The sequence below is a fragment of the Cupressus sempervirens genome, chromosome 4 (genome assembly GCF_028749045.1).
Source record: "Cupressus sempervirens isolate cs-2001-9-10 chromosome 4, ASM2874904v1, whole genome shotgun sequence".
NCBI classification, from domain to species: domain Eukaryota; kingdom Viridiplantae; phylum Streptophyta; class Pinopsida; order Cupressales; family Cupressaceae; genus Cupressus; species Cupressus sempervirens.
This window is the reverse complement of record NC_143121.1, coordinates 10,542,553-10,562,685: the sequence shown is the minus strand read 5'-3', so window position 1 is coordinate 10,562,685 and position 20,133 is coordinate 10,542,553. Positions and strand designations below refer to the sequence as shown.

Here is a 20,133-nt window from a genome sequence, read left to right as displayed (position 1 = left end):
AACACCTGCTGACAAACACTAGTACAATCTTACAGAAAACACAAAATAAATTGCATCAAATTAATGACTAGAACATGTGCCCATGTTAAGAACAACATAATCGCTACCCATCCGCTTCCAACCTAATACCGTTATTCACGTGTCATTTATCTGACTATTTACAAAGTATATGATTTTGTTTTAATAAAGATCATCCACAAAACCTATCAGCAAACACAATTAAAGAAAAATATTAAAGATTGTAGAATATATAGCTAATATAAATCTTTTTTTTTTTTTTTTTTTTTAAATTTAAGTACCACATAATTTATTTTACCTAATTTTTTTCAAATATACAAAGACAAATTAACACAAACTACTTAAAGAGTGGTATGAACTGAACGGCTATGTTCCCTGTAAAATTTTAACGTTTGTTATTCGTGACATGTATTCTCTGTAGTCTTGGCCAAACTGATAGTCCTGGCCAAACTGAAAACAAAATAGCCGACATTTTGTAAGGAGTAAAACTATGAATTAGTCTGAAAAGATCCCATGTGAATCAGTAGTATACTGCTGACAAGAAGATTTTAATTGTTTATCCTACATTCTTAGCTCTCTCACTATCATCTGATGATGGATTATTGAGTGTGATTCCAGACGTGAATGCCAATAAAAATCTCACACAATCTCATCTGATGATGGATTATTGAGTGTGATCCCAAACGTGAATGCCAATAAAAATCTCACACAATCTCACCCAGAAGCTTCAACATAACCTGTAATATTGTTAAATTTCCGGTTGAACGCAGCTTCAGAAACCCACTGTGTAAGTTACACCATGAAACACGCTTCGTACTTTCAATGGGTATTCCTGCTTTAACATGGGTTTCAATGACGCTTCAACGATTCACTACGGAAAGTCGACAGCAATTTTTTTTTTTCCGACATCGGAATAACAGAAGCGCTTTTAGTGCTAGCGTATCCACGACTGAAAAGCAACAGAAAACTACTAATGCACAACACTTCAGTAAAAGAAATGTAATTGAGGATGCAGATTTTGGGGTGTGTCGCAGTTACTTGGCGTGTGCTCTGAAGAATTGCAGTGATTCCAAATCCCTGGATGATGGGACGAAAATTCATACCCAGGTTTTAAAATATAGATTCAATAGAGAAAGGGTTCTAGCTAATAAACTAATAAATTTGTATTCAAAATGCGGTTGTATGAAGGATGCGTGCCAAGTGTTTAACGAAATGTCTGAACGAAATGTTGCTGCTTGGACCTCTCTGATTGTAGGTTATGTGCAACAGGATCAAGGAAAGAGCGCTTTACAAATATTTGGCCAAATGCATTGGGTTGGCATTGATCTGGATGCTTATGTTTTTACCAGTGTTTTCAGAGCTTGCGGTATCATAGGCAGACTGGAGGAAGGCAAACAAGCTCATAGTCTGTTAACTAAAATTGGGCTGGAAGAGGATGTTTATGTTGGAAGTGCTCTTGTTGACATGTACGTTAAATGCAGTGAGTTGGCTGATGCACGGCACGTGTTTGATAAAATGCCTGAACGTAATGTCGTTTCATGGACTACAATGATTGCAGGTTATGGTGGCAAAGAAGCCTTGAGACTGTTTTACCAGATGCTAAGGGACGATGTGAGGCCAGACGAGTTTATTCTTGCCCGCGTTTTCAGTGCTTGTTCAGAAGCAATGCATTCTGGGAAGCAGGTTCATAGTTTTGCGGTTAAAATTGGTGTTGAGTCTTTCGTGTGTGTTGTTAATTCTCTTGTTAATATGTATGCTAAATGTGGATGCTTAGAGGATGCATTTCAATTGTTTGAAAGACAACCTGATCGGAATCTGGTGTCGTATACTAGTATGATTTGTGGTTATGCTCAGGAAGGCTGCAATAATGAAGCTTTGATGCTTTTTCATCGAATGCAAGGGGTTGGGGTAAGGCCAGATGAGCTAGTTTTTGTTAGTGTTCTGCGGGCATGCATAAATCCAGGGGCACTGGAACATGGCAAGCAGCTGCATGGGTTCCTCATTCGAAGTGGATTTGATCAAAATTTCTCTGTCAGGACTGCTCTAGTTACAATGTATATCAAATGTGGACGTCTACAATATGCACGGCTAGTGTTTGATAATACCCACAAGCCAGATGTGACTTCCTGGAGTGCAATAATTGCTAGATATTTGCAGGATGGACACTGTGAAGAGGCACTGAAACTTTTTTCTGAAATGCAAGGGATGTGCATTGAGCGAGATGAGCTGACTTTTGCAAGTGCACTGTGGGTTTGTGCTATCCTTGGATATGAGCGGCAAGGGAAGGAGATCCATGCTCAAGCTGTGAAATTCGGATTGGAGATTCATTCTGCTGTGGGTAATGCTCTTGTTAGCATGTATTCCAAGTGCGTAAGCATAAAGCATGCTCGCCTGACATTTGATAAAATGCCAGAGTCAGAACGAAATCTTGTTTCATGGAGTGTAATGACTGCAGAAGAGGTACATTGTGGGAATTGGGAGGAGGCTTTGAGATGCTTTTACCAAATGTTACGGGCTGGGATAAAACCAGATCAGTTTGTTTTTACTTGCGTTTTCAGGGCATGTACCGGCATGCCGAGCCTAGGTCAGGGGAAAAAAATTCATGCTCATATTATGAAATTGGGATTTGAGTCAGCCATATGCGTAGGAAGTGCCATTGTTGAGATGTATGCTAGATGTGGAAACCTAGACGATGCGCGCCAAGCATTCAACCAAATGTCTGAACAAAACTTGATCTCGTGGACAACGATGATTTGTGGCTATGCACAAAATGGGCAAGGCATCCAAGCTCTTAAACTCTTTGAGGAAATGTCACAGAAAGGTCCAAAGCCAGACCATATAACCTTTGTAGGTATTCTCTCCGCATGTAGTCATGCAGGTCTCGTTGAGGAAGGTCTTAACTACTTCGAGTCCATGAGCCGGGATTATCACATTACTCCGACGATAGAGCATTATGCCTGCATCGTTGACCTTCTTGGGCGTGCTGGATGGCTAGATCAAGCAGAGGACTTCATCAATAAAATGCCATTGGAGCCTGATGCTGTTGTATGGGGAGCATTCTTAAACGCTTGCATAATCCATTGGAATTTCAAACTGGCAAAACATGCAGCAGAATGCCTTCTTTATCTGGAACCACAATGTGCAGGAACACATGTATTATTGGCAAACATGTATGTACAAGCTGGAATGTGGGATGATGCAGCGCATGTTAGAAAATTAATTAAAGATAAAGGGTTATTAAGACAACCAGGATGCAGCTGGATTCCGGTCAAGGATGATGTACATATGTTTCTTGCAGATGACAGTTTATAACCACAAGCAGATAAAATATATAGATTATGGGGGTGTTGACTGGGCAGATGATTCAATTGAGTTACTCACATGACATGAATTCAATTTTGCAGGATGCGGACGATGGGCAGAAGGAGAATATTGATTCCCTTCATGGTGAGAGGCTTGTTGTTGCTTATGGTCTTATTGAAATGCCTGCTGGAATGTCCATATATCAACCAAGAAAGTTCTTGTATGTGGTGACTGCCAGGCTGTGACAAAGCTCATCTTAACCATTGCTGGACCAAAAACTATTGTGAGCGATTCAAAATGGTTTCATCATTTTTGAGATGGACGTTCTTGTGGGGGTTATTGTTAATGAGCGCTGAAAATTTGGAGGAAAGTATACATATTGTCATTCATCTTGTTTAAAACTTGGCTTGTGAAAAATTGACCACAGCCATTCGTATTTCAACAAGATACATTTCATCCCTCAGCACTGTTTTGTTATACAGTGTGAACCTTGCTAGAAACACATCAAGAGAGTGTATTGCCATCATAGAACAGGAATTCGGACAACTTGGACAGATAAGATTTTGGGTTTCTCATACATCTGGGCATATAGACGGGTTGAGTTATGTCAGTGGTCATTAAGCATGCTGATGCAACAGCTGAGTTATCCCCTTAGCAAACACGTGCAATGCGCTTCAAACACACAAGCAGTCTCTTTTACAACACCAATTAAATAAATTCAAACATCAACATTAACATCAACTCATTGGAATTCTTATTGATGCTTATTTCGATTTACAAAACAGTGACCAAAGATTGGCTTCTTAATACAAAACTGATTTTATGGTCTCATCTCAGACTTTAGAAAACTCAAGAACTTTCCCAAATCCTATCTTGTCTTCTTCCTCTGGATTCTTGTTCACAGAAGTATGAATCATCATTGCTTCAATGTTTATTGCTACCATAGTCTTCATTCTTCTGACTTTTCAGATGAGTCTTCATCCCAATCTCCATATGACTTCCCCTCTTTCTTTTCATCTTGGCCTCTTCTCTTTTGTGTACAGTCTTCATCTTTTCTTCAAATTCTAGAGCAAATAATGCATCCTCCATCATATAAATTCTTATTGCATCCAACTCTTCTTGAATGCTTGGTCTTAACCCATTGATGTAATGAGCTATTTTCTCCTTGCCTGCTTCTGAATGGCCTGTTCTGATTAGAACTTCGTGAATTTCCTCCATCTATCTTACTTCCTTGTTTTAGGCTTTGAATTTTCTTTAACAAATCCAATTCATAATGAATAGGAATAAACTGTCTCTTCATCATTTTCACCATTCTCTCCCATTTGCAAAACTTGCTTTCTCCTTTTCTTTCTTTTCCAATGTGTACCCCCTTCCACCAGATTTTAACATGTCCCTTTGTTTTTAGCAAACCTCACTTTGTCTGGATCCTCTATTTCTTCAAATTTGAAATACCCTTCCATATCATGTATCCAATCTATTAATTATTCTGGATCAAGTTTCCTACTGTAGAAGGCAACTTCCACCTTTCTTTTTCCTGATCCTCATCAATGCTTGAACAAGGGGATTGTTTAGATTTGTTCTTTCTGCTTCAGCTTCAGCATTTTCTTCTTCTTCTGAAGTTTTTTTAGTCTCAACATCTTCACTTACAAGTGCTCTCCTACGAAAAAACCCTCTTCTGACTTCTTATTATGGCCAACCTGCCTACTTGTCGCTCTAAAGTCATCAGTTTGGACAAATTTGGAGGATTTCTTTCTCCACTTTGGACTCCAGCTCTACCCAACCACATGGAGCTCCTCTTGCATACATTTTCACCACACAAGTTTTATCATGGTACAAACTGCCTCCCTCTCGTTAATTTGTTTGCACACTCAGAATCTTCTAGCTCTAATACAATCTTCTAGCTCTAATACCACTAATGCAATAGCTGAAATTAACGCCTTAGCAACACCTGAACACACCTGCAATCTGATGTACAATAGTAATTAAATAAATTTAAACATCAATGTATACAAGCAAACTCATTAGAATTCTTATTCTTAAAACCTTCTTTTCCAAATCCTCTCTGTCTACACACAGCCACAACCCCAGAAAAGGAAATTAACAGCTCTCCACAGTTACTACACAGCCTCCCTTCCTCGGCTCCCCACCTTTTAAAAGGTAACCTGCAACAAAACTCTCCACCCTCTTCCATGTGTTACTAATCAGCAGTATTACTTGCTTATTAATTTTAGAATATTCTTGTAACGTGGTTATTCAATTGTTATGACAAAAGAAAGGGAGTTCTAATTTTTTATTTCTTCTGCCCACGTGGATGCGTTGCATCACATGCGTAGGGGGAAACCATCGAGATACACAAATGATTGGGCTCATATGCTTGTGTGTGTGCTGTTGGATGTTCATTTCTTCTTTCCTAATTGCTCATTTCTTGTTTGACTCTTCGTCTTTCCTTGAAAAGTATTGTATAAATTTGAGGTCAAGGCCCTATGTGTGCAAGCTGCAATGACTGAATAACTATTTATGCTTTGCTTTCTGGTGGACATAGCCGAATTGGTGAACCACATTAATACTTGTGTCTTTGTTGTGTGTTTCCAATTTGTCTGCTAATTGTTATTGTATCAGAGCAGTGTTTGATCTAAGAGAGCAGACGCAGAGAAGAAGTTTGTTGGAAAATAAGGGCACGGAGCAAAAGTGTGAGCAGCTTGAAGTACGACAGAATAAAAGTTTGATTTCTTTTGAAAATGAATAAAAAAGATAAACTCAGAGGAATTCGCAAGCTAGGTGATTAAGGACATGCGTCCTCTTCCTAGCCTGCTTGATTGATTGAATACGGTGTTTTTTCTGTCATTCACATCTGTGAAGACTTGGCTTTCGATTTGGAGGAACTAAAAGTGAATATTCAGAGCCTTTGAGGTCAGAAAAGTGCAGCACAGATGACAGTTGTGCCAAAGCAGAGAAGAAGCCTGTTGAAAAGAAGGGACGAAGAATAAGTGCTCTTTCTGTTAATTTTTCTCTCTGTGAAAGCTCTCTCTACAACGAAGAGAGGAGGCCCAGTGCATGAGCATGAAACTACCAAAGTTCAGAGCTAGAGACTTTCCGTTTGTCTGCTGGCAGGTTCGAAACCCCTCAATGATTTCAGCAGTTTGTGGTTTTGAATCCCATAAATTCTGACATAATAGAATCACAAATGAAATTGGAAGTGAATGGGCTCATAAATGGGCGTAATTCTTCTAATAACAAGTCCAATTATTGAAAGTTGGAATGGACTTGAGTGATCCTCCAGACTTTAAAGTGCTTCCTATCGCCAATAAGGATGATATTATCTTTTGACACAAGAATGCGTATAAACACCAACTTTCACATGGATTACATATCGCCCATTACTCTTAGTTGGACCAGAGGGGGATTCGATTAGGCACCATGGTAGTTAAAACATTAATTTTGCATTTCATCTTCTCAAGGATTTACCGTAGACAAGATGCAAGAATAGGAAGCCTATGCAAGGTCCATTGGAGGAACATTCAGGCAAGAGAGGCTGGGGAAATTAAGTTTTTGCTGGAGTTGTTGCAGAGGAAGGTTGAGGCAGTAGAGAGGCTAGGATTTGGGCATCTGAACAAGTAGTACAAGAGGGGAGTATTTTCTATTCTCTAGTTATGCTTTTGTGTCAGAAGGGTCCTCTTCTAGTTTCACTTGTAGCAAGGGAAGCTGCTATCGAGTTTAAGTGCACTCCTCCAACTGATGTTGTGAGTGCATCCTTGAAATTCTGTGTGGTAGTGATCCAACCAAGCCCGAAGATTGGGATAAGGAGATTCCAATGGAAATCGAAGATTGTTGGAGTTAGTTCTGGTGCATGGGGCAATGAGTTTGTAGCCCTCTCCAATGAAAAATAGCAGGTCAGGACAAGCCTGGGGGCTAGGCGGACAGTGGATCAAGCCACAACAGAGCAGTTGTTTGAGGTAATCAACTCTCAGGAAGATGTCCTACAATACCTCATTAGGTGTTGTGCATACGTCAAATATGTTGAAATTAGGTTTGGCGATAGTGTTTTGTATTCATATGAGATTATGAAGGATAGACTTGTGGTGGAGAATAACCAGAAAGAGAGCTAGGGAAATAGGAGATATATGTAACAGAGGAAGGAAGTGTTCGAACATAAAGAGATCCTCAAAGTTTATTGGGAGCTGTTGGTTTTGGCCCTCTTTTGCAGATTATGGAGCAATTAAAGCTTCAGTTTTTGTCATGACATGGGTCCCTCCATGTAAATGGAGATGTTTGTTATTGTGCTATGGTTGTCTCTTGATTCTAAATTAGAGTGTTGGTATGAGACAAGTTCTCTTGATAAGTAGGAGATAATTTCCACAGCAAGTCAAATTGTGATATTGCTATCAGGATTTAACTGTGTGATTTTGAAACTCATTGATCCATATTTCATGATAGTGATTCAACATGAATCCATCTCTCATGAGAATAAATGGAACACTTTGAACTCATTGGATCTAGGTGATGCTCACAGGGGTGAAGCATTGGGATGTAGTGCCTGCCCCTAAGTTGCATTTCTGATATCATTGCCAAACTATTTTAGGCCAATTTATGTTTGATGATTAGTATTATTATTTTAGAGATTATCAGATGTTGATTTACACTCAGTTTATTATATGATGAGATTACTTGGTACTCTATATTTCATGCATGTATGATGATTATTCAATATTTTCAGTTATCGATGATGATTAGTTAGATGGTTTATTATTCCATGTGCTTCTTATGGATACTTACCCCATACTGCATGTGTATGGTGTGCGTGTTTGTTTTATTTATGTATAGTGTTTCTGATGTGGTTAAGGAAGGGAGTCGTAGTCACCTGCTAGTCGGGATCTACACGATGCACCACTTCCTGCCATTGTCTGTTTAGCTTAGAATATTGTATTTGTACATGCGTGAATTTTATGCAGGTTGCAGGTACCGGGTATCGACTTCCCTGAATTTGAGCGTACCCTATCGCATTGTCTCAATGGTAAGAGAGGGGAGATAAACTCTTAAGTCCAAATCCTAAACCCTTTAGCCAATTGTCCTAATTGATAATTAGGACAAGTATCTGAGTTAAGTACCCTCTGAATGCATCAAAGAATGTAATTTCGTGATTATAACCCTTTTTGTTTGATTTAGTATGTGTTTTCCTATGATGGGTTTTCGTATGTTGTTATATGAGTCCTTGATGTGTTTTCTATTAATTAAGTCTAATTAAAAGATTAATTACTAATTTAATTTAATGGAGAATTAATATGATGTCTTTAATATTTAATTAATTGAGAAATTAATTAAATAAAAGAATTAAATTTAGAGATAAAAGTTCAAAGATAAATTTAGAACAATATAATATTTATTTAATTTAATAATAATATATTTGGAGTTCATTTTTAAATAAATGCTAAATATTATTATTATTTAAATTAATTAAATATGTTATCAATTAAGTTCTAAAATAAATTTAAAAGTTGAAAGATATTAAATTATTAAGAATTCTAGATTGCATGATCTAAGCATGAGTTTAAATATGAGAATTAAATTAAAAGATTAAATAATAGAAATTAATAATGTTATTTTAATTTCATGAAGTGCACATGAGATTAAAGTAATAAATTAATTTAAAATAGAAGTCAAGTGGAATATTAAATAAAGTTATTTAATAAATCAACTTAATGTGCATAAAAGATGAATGCAAATTAAAAGAAAAGATAAGAAAGGTTAATTCGAGAGTTAACTGAGTTATGCAATGAGTCTTCTCGGGTGAACGGACAATTAGTGCCCCGATTTGAGGAGAATTTTCTTATCACAACTTTGGGGGTTCATTTTTGAGGGACACGATTTGGGACACGAATTTGGACGGAAATTTTTGGGAGACAATTTTTGGAAGCGAATTTTAGAAGGCTGATACAAAAAAAGTTTTCCAGAGGAAGGTTATTGAGAGGAGCGAATTCTCTTACAGTTCCTGGAGATTGCATAATAGCATCAGGATCAGGTAGGGTCTTGTGTTTTTTTATTATCGATTAAAATACACAATTATCCTTTCCTGTCTTCTTCGTGTCTGCGGTTTGTAAATCTGAATTCTTTATGATGAATGTTTAAACATTACAATATTGGGATTTATCAGATGCTTGTCAATAAACCTCTGTATACATAAGATTTAAACGGGAAGGGTTGAATCTAAGACTAAAATTCTAAATTAGAAGTTTGGATGGTTGACTATATTTTCTATATCAATATTAAGAAAGAATCAATTTTTCAATACATATATATCAAAGAAATTAGTTTAATATCTTTATAAATAAATAAATAAATAAATAAATAAATAAATATATATATATATATATATATATATATATATATATATATATATATATATATATATATATCTTTAATTAATTGGTTTATCAATAAAAATTTTATTATAAACAAATTGTATTAAAAAAAAATAAAGTAATAAAAAAACATAATTTATAAAATAAATTATATATATATATTATAGTGGGGGGAGGGAATTACCCCGTACCCACCCCCACTGTCGGCAGAGCCGACAGTACCTGTGTCGCAGGTACTGCGACGACAGGTATAGGGTACCTGCCGCCGTAGGCCCTGCGACCGCAGGACTGCGGCGGACCGCAGGTGGTCTTGAAGCCAACGGGCTTAAAACGTATGAAAATAATATATTATGTTTTAATTTCGTTTTTTCATAATTTTTTTTATTTATAAATTTTTTATTATTATTTAAAATTTTAATTAATAAATTTTTATATATTTTTTTTAATTAATAATATTTTAATCTTTATTAATATTTAATAATTAAATATTAATGTATTTAACATAGTTTTTTTTTAAAATATTAATTTATTAATAATTTTGGTTAAATATTAATAAATTAACGATTAGTGAATGGATTAAAATAAGTAATTAGAACAAGTAATTTTTGATTAATTTAATTAAAATTTAGTTTAATTAAAGTTAATTAATAATGAATATTATTTGATTAAATTGTAGATTCGGATTATTGACTTAATGGAAGTTATTATAGAAATGGGTTAATCGTATGGGGTAGTTGTGAAAACTTAGTTACTTGAATTCGACATTAAACTGAAACATAAACCTTACCTTAACTCAATAATATACTTTCAAATCCAATCTCTAAGACTTTGATGTTTTCTTTGTGTTCTCTGTATTTTGGGGTTGTTCTAGTATTAACCAGTTTAGGTTGTTCCCAGAGGCTCGGGGTTGTGAATGTGATGTCATGATGATTTGGTCTCGATCTTTCTTAAGCCGACCATGGTAATGTGATGAAGTGCTCTATGACATGATTGTGTTTACTATTTGTTATTGCTTTTCAGTTTCCTTGTGTGAAGCTGAGATGTATGTATTTGAGATACCTAACTTAACCATTTTTGAGTCTCGATCAGTTATATTTGATAACCATTTTTGAGTCTCGATCAGTTATACTTGGATTGCTTTTCGGTCGCTTGAGAGGACTGAAGTGTTTGTTATGTTCTTGATGATGTCATGTTTTGACTTGACCATTTTGGAGTCTTCGATCAGTATTGTAATTTACTATTGAGATACTTTCTGGTTGCTCATTGGAGAACCATTGGATTTTGTGATTTATCATTGATGCCTTCAGTTGCTGATAGAGAACTGTCGTGATCATATGATTATTATTTGATATTATCTGTTGCTCATGAAGAACTGATGTAATTTTGTGGCTTATCTTTTATGATATTTTTTCAGTTGCTTGTATAGGACTGAGGTGGTTTTATTATGATTCTTTGATTTATGATTTCATGAGCCTAGGGTAGGTTATCTATGTGTAGTGTCGGGAAGTGGCTTGCAATGGGGATCGGGGCCCTAAGAGGCTGCCTGGAGTAACCCATTGTAAGTTGTTTTAATAAGTGAAAACATTTACACTAAATAAGGGAAAATGAACCTAACAAGATAATTGTATGTTCTCTCCCATGCCTTGAGTGCTAGTACAGACTAGGATGGGGTAGAGAGAACGCTTGGTTACGACCTTGCATTCCATAGTATGCCTTGTCAGTACGAGAGGATACTAGTGGCCGCAGGGATCAGTAGGGACCCGAGATTCCTAAGGGATTGCTCGGGTAACTTCTACGTGACTTTTGTGATGACACTTTCCTAATTGCATATTAGGTTTCCTACGTGTCTTGTGGTACCTCTGGGATTTAGATGTCGATCTTTTTAGGAACCCTTGAGTTAGCATACTTTTAGGATTTCCCAGACTTAGAGAGTACTTGTGTTTTGTGTTTTGATACCTTGTTTGGGACTTGAGACTATCTCCTCAGCGCGGTGGGAGTAGATCATTTAGGTTCCACGTGGTCGGGTGGTAGTGCTTTTTACTCTTACCATTGAGATCCGTTCCGTGGTCACCGTGGCTGGAGTGTTCGTGATTGGCATTTACCTTCACTATGTTCTTGGATTATTATGATGGATAGTTAGATTTTAGGATAGATGTTTTATCATTATGGATGTATGGATGTATCATATATAGTGAATAGTTTCATATATTTTTACTGTACTTTGTATCAGGGATTTGAGGATGTTGTATCTTTATCTTTACATATGTATATTCTTTTAAGCCTTTCATACCCTATGACTTGTACAGTGGATGATTGAGCATTCCGAATTAATTTGCCAAGAGGCATTCGGAACAAATGTATTATATGGACATGGGACTTCTGATTATTCTTTCATATGTATGTGATAATTGTTAGACTTAGAATTAATTAAATTTAAACGTGACTCAACGTCTTGGGATCCTTAAGAAATGTAACTTGCTATGTATGGTTATCGATGATTACATGTTATTGCTTCCACTACTATGTGTTTGATGTGTATGTTATACATTCTTACTTTAAAAAAAAAAGTGTAGCAAACTTAGTGAAACTTTAGGTTAATTCTTTTGGATCCCTTGGCAGGGCGTTACATCTGGTATCAGAGCCCGAGTTTCTACATTGGGAGCTCTGGGTATATTGGAACGCCACTAGTGTTAACTAGTTGAACAAAAATGCAAACCTTAAACTGAAACTTGAAACTAGTTGAACTGAAACATTATGTAAACTATTAGTTATATATATATATATATATATATATATATATATATATATATATATATATATATATATATATATATATATATATATATATTTTACTTCAACACTTAGACTTCAAAACTGAAATTATACTTAAACTAAAAATATAGGTAAACTGAAAATTGAAACTATCTTGTTTGCAAAACATGTGTCTTTTATCTATGTGTTTCAGTAGTATGTTTCATGGTTATTTTAGCATCTTGTGTCTTGGATATTATTGTAGGATGGTATCTGGGACGAGATCTTCCATTAGAGGCCGTAGCCTTGGCCGTGGCAGAGGTCGTGGACGAGGCAGAGGTATTAGTGTTCATGAGTCTATCCACGAGAGCCCCATTCAGGAAGAGAATAGGGAAGAGCATGTCAGTGAGCATCAGGAAGAGAACCATAGAGAGGAGCATGCTGACTCGGAGGAGGTTGACATGAGGCAAGATGCGAACCATCATTGATCGCCTACCTCCTGTTCATGATCAGGATAGAGCACATCGGGCAGGACATGAGCATAGACCTAGGTCTATGAGCCCTCTAAGGGATCGACATAGATCCATTGTATCTTCACAGATGAAGGACCTTCAGAGGTCCAAGGTCAAGCCCTTTAATGGGCAGGGTTCTGGATATGTAGCTGAGCAGTGGCTTATTGCTCTTGACAGGATTTTTGCTATGCAGGACTTTGACAGTAATGTCAAAGCGAGGTTTGCTATCACCAACCTAGAGTTCTTTGGGGCCACTTGGTGGACAATCGAGGAAAAGAAGTTGGGCATTAATATGGGTAGTGTCACTTGGGAGATTTTCTTGGAGAGTTTTCATGAGCGATTCCTACCAGAGGAATGGAAGCAACATAGAGCAGATGAGTTCCATAACCTGAGACAGTTCACTATGACCGTTGTAGAGTATGAGCGCAAGTTCTATGAGCTCATGCCTTTTTCAGGATTCAGTGACAACTCAACACAGTTGGCACAATATTTCATTAGAGGTTTGAACAACCGTTTAATTAGGGGTGTTAAGGTGTTTGAACCTAAAACCCTCAAGGATGTGGTACATCGAGCCATCCTTGTAGAACAGAGTGTGAACTTAGGACATGGGGGTTTTGTAGGAGCACCTTCAGCATCAGGATCGAAGGGTGGTCAGGGAGCAGGTGGCAATAGGAAACCTCCTTCTAGGGGTAATCAACGGCAGGAAGGTACTTATCCTCCAGCACAGAGTGGTGGCGGTGGTTCCAATACTAGGAACTATCATAACGCTCAGCGCAACAAGCACATCCAGTATGACCAACCATCTCAGAGTGTTCATTCTTATCCTAGTGGGGTAGTTTCCAGCAGTCTAGTGCACCTAGAGTTCAGAGGAGCTTCAATGGAGAGTGCTTCTCATGTGGACAACGCGGACACAAGTCATCTTGTCACCCTCAAGGGAAACCACAGTTCTCAGGCCAGAGACCCGCAGCTTCAGAACCTACAGTTGGTGGCATGGATAGAGCCCAGAGAGTGTACTCAGTGGAGTCTTATCCTCCTACGGGGGGGAAGGGTCCAATGGGACCCGCACAGTGAGTCCTTAGCTTTTCTTTGTTGTAGGCTTCCAAGAGTAAGCCTAAGTCTAGGGGGCGTGGATGTAATACTTACCCCTAAGTTGCATTTCTGATATCATTGCCAAACTCTTTTAGGCCAATTAATGTTTGATGATTAGTATTATTATTTTAGAGATTATCAGATGTTGATTTACACTCAGTTTATTATATGATGAGATTACTTGGTACTCTATATTTCATGCATGTATGATGATTATTCAATATTTTCAGTTATCGATGATGATTAGTTAGATGGTTTATTATTCCATGTGCTTCTTATGGATACTTACCCCATACTGCATGTGTATGGTGTGTGTGTTTGTTTTATTTATGTATGGTGTTTCTGATGTGGTTAAGGAAGGGAGTCGTAGTCAGCTGCTACTCGGGATCTACACGATGCACCACTTCCTGCCATTGTCTGTTTAGCTTAGAATATTGTGTTTGTACATGCGTGAATTTTATGCAGGTTGCAGGTACCGGGTATCGACTTCCCTGAATTGCCAGGATGAGCGTACCCTATCGCATTGTCTCAATGGTAAGAGAGGGGAGATAAACTCTTAAGTCCAAATCCTAAACCCTTTAGCCAATTGTCCTAATTGATAATTAGGACAAGTATCTGAGTTAAGTACCCTCTGAATGCATTAAAGGATGTAATTTCGTGATTATAACCCTTTTTGTTTGATTTAGTATGTGTTTTTCTATGATGGGTTTTCGTATGTTGTTATATGAGTCCTTGATGTGTTTTCTATTAATTAAGTCTAATTAAAAGATTAATTAATGATTTAATTTAATGGAGAATTAATATGATGTCTTTAATATTTAATTAATTGAGAAATTAATTAAATAAAAGAATTAAATTTAGAGATAAAAGTTCAAAGATAAATTTAGAACAGTATAATATTTATTTAATTTAATAATAATATATTTGGAGTTCATTTTTAAATAAATGCTAAATATTATTATTATTTAAATTAATTAAATATGTTATCAATTAAGTTCTAAAATAAATTTAAAAGTTGAAAGATATTAAATTATTAAGAATTCTAGATCGCATGATCTAAGCATGAGTTTAAATATGAGAATTAAATTAAAAGATTAAATAATAGAAATTAATAATGTTATTTTAATTTCATGAAGTGCACATGAGATTAAAGTAATAAATTAATTTAAAATAGAAGTCAAGTGGAATATTAAATAAAGTTATTTAATAAATCAACTTAATGTGCATAAAAGATGAATGCAAATTAAAAGAAAAGATAAGAAAGGTTAATTTGGGAGTTAACTGAGTTATGCAATGAGTCTTCTTGGGTGAACGGACAATTAGTGCTCCGATTTGAGGAGAATTTGCTTGTCACAACTTTGGGGGTTCATTTTTGAGGGACATGATTTGGGACACGAATTTGGACAGAAATTTTTGGGAGACAATTTTTGGAAGCGAATTTCAGAAGGCTGATACCAAGAAAGTTTTCCAGAGGAAGGTTATTGAGAGGAGCAAATTCTCTTACAGTTCCTGGGGATTGCATAATAGCATCAACATCAGGTAGGGTCTTGTGTTTTTTGATTATCGATTAAAATATGCAATTATCCTTTCCTGTCTTCTTCGTGTCTGGGGTTTGTAAATCTGAATTCTTTATGATGAATGTTTAAACATTACAATATTGGGATTTATCAGATGCTTGTCAATAAACCTCTGTATACATAAGATTTAAACGGAAAGGGTTGAATCTAAGACTGAAATTCTAAATTAGAAGTTCGGATGGTTGACTATATTTTCTATATCAATATTAAGAAGGAATCAATTTTTCAATACATATATTTATATATATATATATATATATATATATATATATATATATATATATATATATATAAGAAATTATTTTAATATCTTTATAACTATATATATATATATCTTTAATTAATTGGTTTATCAATAAATTTTTTATTATAAACAAATTGTATTAAAAAAAAAATAAAGTAGTAAAAAAACTTAATTTATAAAATAAATTATATATATATATATTATAGTGGGGGGGAGGGAATTACCCCGTACCCACCCCCACTATCGGTAGAGCCGACAGTACCTGCGTCGTAGGTACTATGACGATAGGTACAGGGTACCTGCCGCCATAGGCCCTACGACCGCAGGACTGCGGCAGACCGTAGGTGGTCTTGAAGCCGACGGGCTTAAAACGTATGAAAATAATATATTATGTTTTAATTTCGTTTTTTCATAATTTTTTTTATTTATAAAATTTTTATTATTATTTAAAATTTTAATTAATAAATTTATATATATTTTTTTTAATTAATAATATTTTAATCTTTATTAATATTTAATAATTAAATATTAATGTATTTAACATAGTTTTTTTATAAAATATAAATTTATTAATAATTTTTGTTAAATATTAATAAATTAACGATTAGTGAATGGATTAAAATAAGTAATTAGAACAAGTAATTTTTGATTAATTTAATTAAAATTTAGTTTAATTAAAGTTAATTAATAATGAATATTATTTGATTAAATTGTAGATTCGGATTATTGACTTAATGGAAGTTATTATAGAAATGGGTTAATCGTAAGGGGTAGTTGTGAAAACTTAGTTACTTGAATTCGACATTAAACTGAAACATAAACCTTACCTTAACTCAATAATATACTTTCAAATCCAATCTCTGAGACTTTGATGTTTTCTTTGTGTTCTCTGTATTTTGGGGTTGTTCTAGTATTAACCAGTTTAGGTTGTTACCAGAGGCTCGGGGTTGTGAATGTGATGTCACGATGATTTGGTCTCGATCTTTCTTAAGCCGACCATGGTAATGTGATGAAGTTCTCTATGACATGATTGTGTTTACTATTTGTTATTGCTTTTCAGTTTCCTTGTGTGAAGCTGAGATGTATGTATTTGAGATACCTGACTTAACCATTTTTGAGTCTCGATCAGTTATATTTGATAACCATTTTTGAGTCTCGATCAGTTATACTTGGATTGCTTTTCGGTCGCTTGAGAGGACTGAAGTGTTTGTTATGTTCTTGATGATGTCATGTTTTGACTTGACCATTTTGGAGTCTTCGATCAGTATTATAATTTACTATTGAGATACTTTCTGGTTTCTCATTGGAGAACCATTGGATTTTGTGATTTATCATTGATGCCTTCAATTGCTGATAGAGAACTGTCGTGATCATATGATTATTATTTGATATTATCTGTTGCTCATGAAGAACTGATGTAATTTTTTGGCTTATCTTTTATGATGTGTTTTCAGTTGCTTGTATAGGACTGAGGTGGTTTTATTATGATTCTTTGATTTATGATTTCATGAGCCTAGGGTAGGTTATCTATGTGTAGTGTCGGGAAGTGGCTTGCAATGGGGATCGGGGCCCTAAGAGGCTGCCTGGAGTAGCCCATTGTAAGTTGTTTTAATAAGTGAAAACATTTACACTGAATAAGGGAAAATGAACCTAACAAGATAATTGTATGTTCTCTCCCATGCCTTGAGTGCTAGTACAGACTAGGATGGGGTAGAGAGAATGCTTGGTTACGACCTTGCATTCCATAGTATGCCTTGTCAGTACGAGAGGATACTAGTGGACGCAGGGATCAGTAGGGACCCGGGATTCCTAAGGGATTTCTCGGGTAACTTCTACGTGACTTTTGTGATGACACTTTCCCGCTTGCATATTAGGTTTCTTACGTGTCTTGTGGTACCTCTGGGATTTAGATGTCGATCTTTTTAGGAACCCTTGAGTTAGCATACTTTTAGGATTTCCCAGACTTAGAGAGTACTTGTGTTTTGTGTTTTGATACCTTGTTTGGGACTTGAGACTATCTCCTCAGTGCGGTGGGAGTGGACCATTTAGGTTCCACATGGTCAGGTGGTAGTGCTTTTTACTCTTACCATTGAGATCCGTTCCGTGGTCACCGTGGCTGGAGTGTTCGTGATCGACATTTACCTTCACTATGTTCTTGGATTATTATGATGGATAGTTAGATTTTAGGATAGATGTTTTATCATTATGGATGTATGGATGTATCATATATAGTGAATAGTTTCATATATTTTTACTGTACTTTGTATCAGGGATTTGAGGATGTTGTATCTTTATCTTTACATATGTATATTCTTTTAAGCCTTTCATACCCTGTGACTTGTACAGTGGATGATTGAGCATTCCGAATTAATTTGCCAAGAGGCATTCGGAACAAATGTATTATATGGACATGGGACTTCTGATTATTCTTTCATATGTATGTGATAATTGTTGGACTTAGAATTAATTAAATTTAAACGTGACTCAACGTCTTGGGATCCTTAAGAAATGTAACTTGCTATGTATGGTTATCGATGATTACATGTTATTGCTTCCACTACTATGTGTTTGATGTGTATGTTATACATTCTTACTTTTAAAAAAAATGTGTAGCAAACTTAGTGAAACTTTAGGTTAATTCTTTTGGATCCCTTGGCGGGGCGTTACATGGGACTTCCCAGGAGGTCACCCATCCTAGTACTACTCTAACCTGAGCACGCTTAAATATGGAGTTTCCTCCATGGTTAAACCCAAAGCTTGCAACCCCATTTGCAAAACCTTCACCAAGTGTTGTGCCTTATCAACCTTTCATTAGAAAGCCCCTTAAGCTCATCAATTGGTAAGTAGGAGATAATTTCTACATCAAGTCAAATTGTGATATTTCTTTCAGGATTTAACAGTGTGATTTTGAGTCAAACTCATTGACCCATATTTCATGAGTAGTGATTCAACATGAATCCATCTTTCATGAGAATAAATGGAACACTTGGAACTCATTGGATCTAGGTGATGCTCATAGTGGTGAAGCACTGGGACTTCCCAGGAGGTCACCCATCCCATTACTACTCTAGCCTGAGCGCGCTTGACTCAAAATCACACAGTTAAATCCTCATAGCAATATCGCAACAAGTTCTCTTGATAGGTTATGCTCTCTGGAATATGAGGTTTTGATTTGTGGAGATCAAGTTGTCATGTTGTGCTCCTAGGTAATGGAGGCGTGTGTGGGAGTTTCGAAAATGAGTCTTGTTAGTGCTTTTGGTATCGAGTACATTGACAGATTGACTATGAAGGTGCTAGTGAAAACTAGGAGGCTTGGGTTCTCGTGGCTTTAGAGAACATATTTTGAGAAAAATTCTCTTTGGAGATTTTAGCATGAAGATTGAGGAGACTACAATTGTGGATGGACGTGAGGTCATTGTGGAACTAGAGGAGATTGTTTTTGGAGAATAGTCATTGTGACTTGGTATATTCTAGAGGAGCATTTTCACTCCTCACTCTTGGTCTAGTCAGAAGATTTATCTCCTTGTATGTTTGAGTTCAGAAGATGGTTGAACTTGTTCTTAGTTTTTTAATTCTTTTTTGAGTTGATCTTCTTGTTTATAGGGGCTATCATCCATGGTTTTTGGGTGTCATAAATGCTCTCTAATGGGGAGGTAAGGGAGATCATACTTTACATAGATGAGCACTTGGTGGTGATGGTAGAAGGGTGAGTTATGCATTGCATGGGTGTCCCTTCCAAGGGATATTTTTTAGGTCATCTATTGTGGTTGAACTTTATTTTTTTTAATAACAATATTTTTTTTTGTTAGTCAACCACCTTCGATGTGTTGATTGCTAGATGTTGATGTGAGTTTTGTATCACTTACATAACATATTAGTAATTGAATATTTGATACGAAGTATCAAATATACAATTCCTCTCTTGAAAAGTTATTGCTCATGGGATATGAGAATAACTCCAATGTTCCTTACTCTTGTTGATACTTGCTCAGTTTATCGATGTGATTTGCTGGCAATTGCGTAGGTGGCCTTACGTTGTTCATTCAAGGATGACTTGGACTTTGGTGGAATGATGGTGATGGTAATGGGTTTGCGAAATATGCGGGTGGCAGATAATGTTGATGGTGGTGATGATGGAGGATGTGTCTGCCAATGATGATGTTGGTGGGAAAGCGATGGTGGTGGAGGGTGAATGGGTGTGTTCTGATACTTGACTTACTTCTCTACGTTACTTCTCTAAACGTCGACTACCTAGCTACTCACTATTCTTCTCGTACTCCTAT

At 36.1% G+C, this 20,133-nt stretch overlaps 1 protein-coding gene across 1 annotated transcript in view; it reads left to right on the top strand.

Annotated features, from left to right (window-relative positions):
* The first annotated feature begins 840 nt into the window (after positions 1-840).
* Positions 841-20,133, top strand: part of LOC149559686 (pentatricopeptide repeat-containing protein At2g03380, mitochondrial-like) — a 59,806-nt gene continuing 40,513 nt past the window's right edge. Inside the window, exons 1-9 of the mRNA XM_089827461.1 lie at positions 841-3,297; positions 3,423-3,541; positions 5,941-6,009; positions 6,181-6,319; positions 6,433-6,459; positions 6,987-7,088; positions 7,189-7,274; positions 9,911-10,009; positions 13,628-13,925. Of these exons, the coding sequence (XP_089683587.1) occupies positions 841-3,297; positions 3,423-3,541; positions 5,941-6,009; positions 6,181-6,319; positions 6,433-6,459; positions 6,987-7,088; positions 7,189-7,274; positions 9,911-10,009; positions 13,628-13,925 (3,396 nt within the window). The remainder of the gene's footprint in view (positions 3,298-3,422; positions 3,542-5,940; positions 6,010-6,180; positions 6,320-6,432; positions 6,460-6,986; positions 7,089-7,188; positions 7,275-9,910; positions 10,010-13,627; positions 13,926-20,133) is intronic.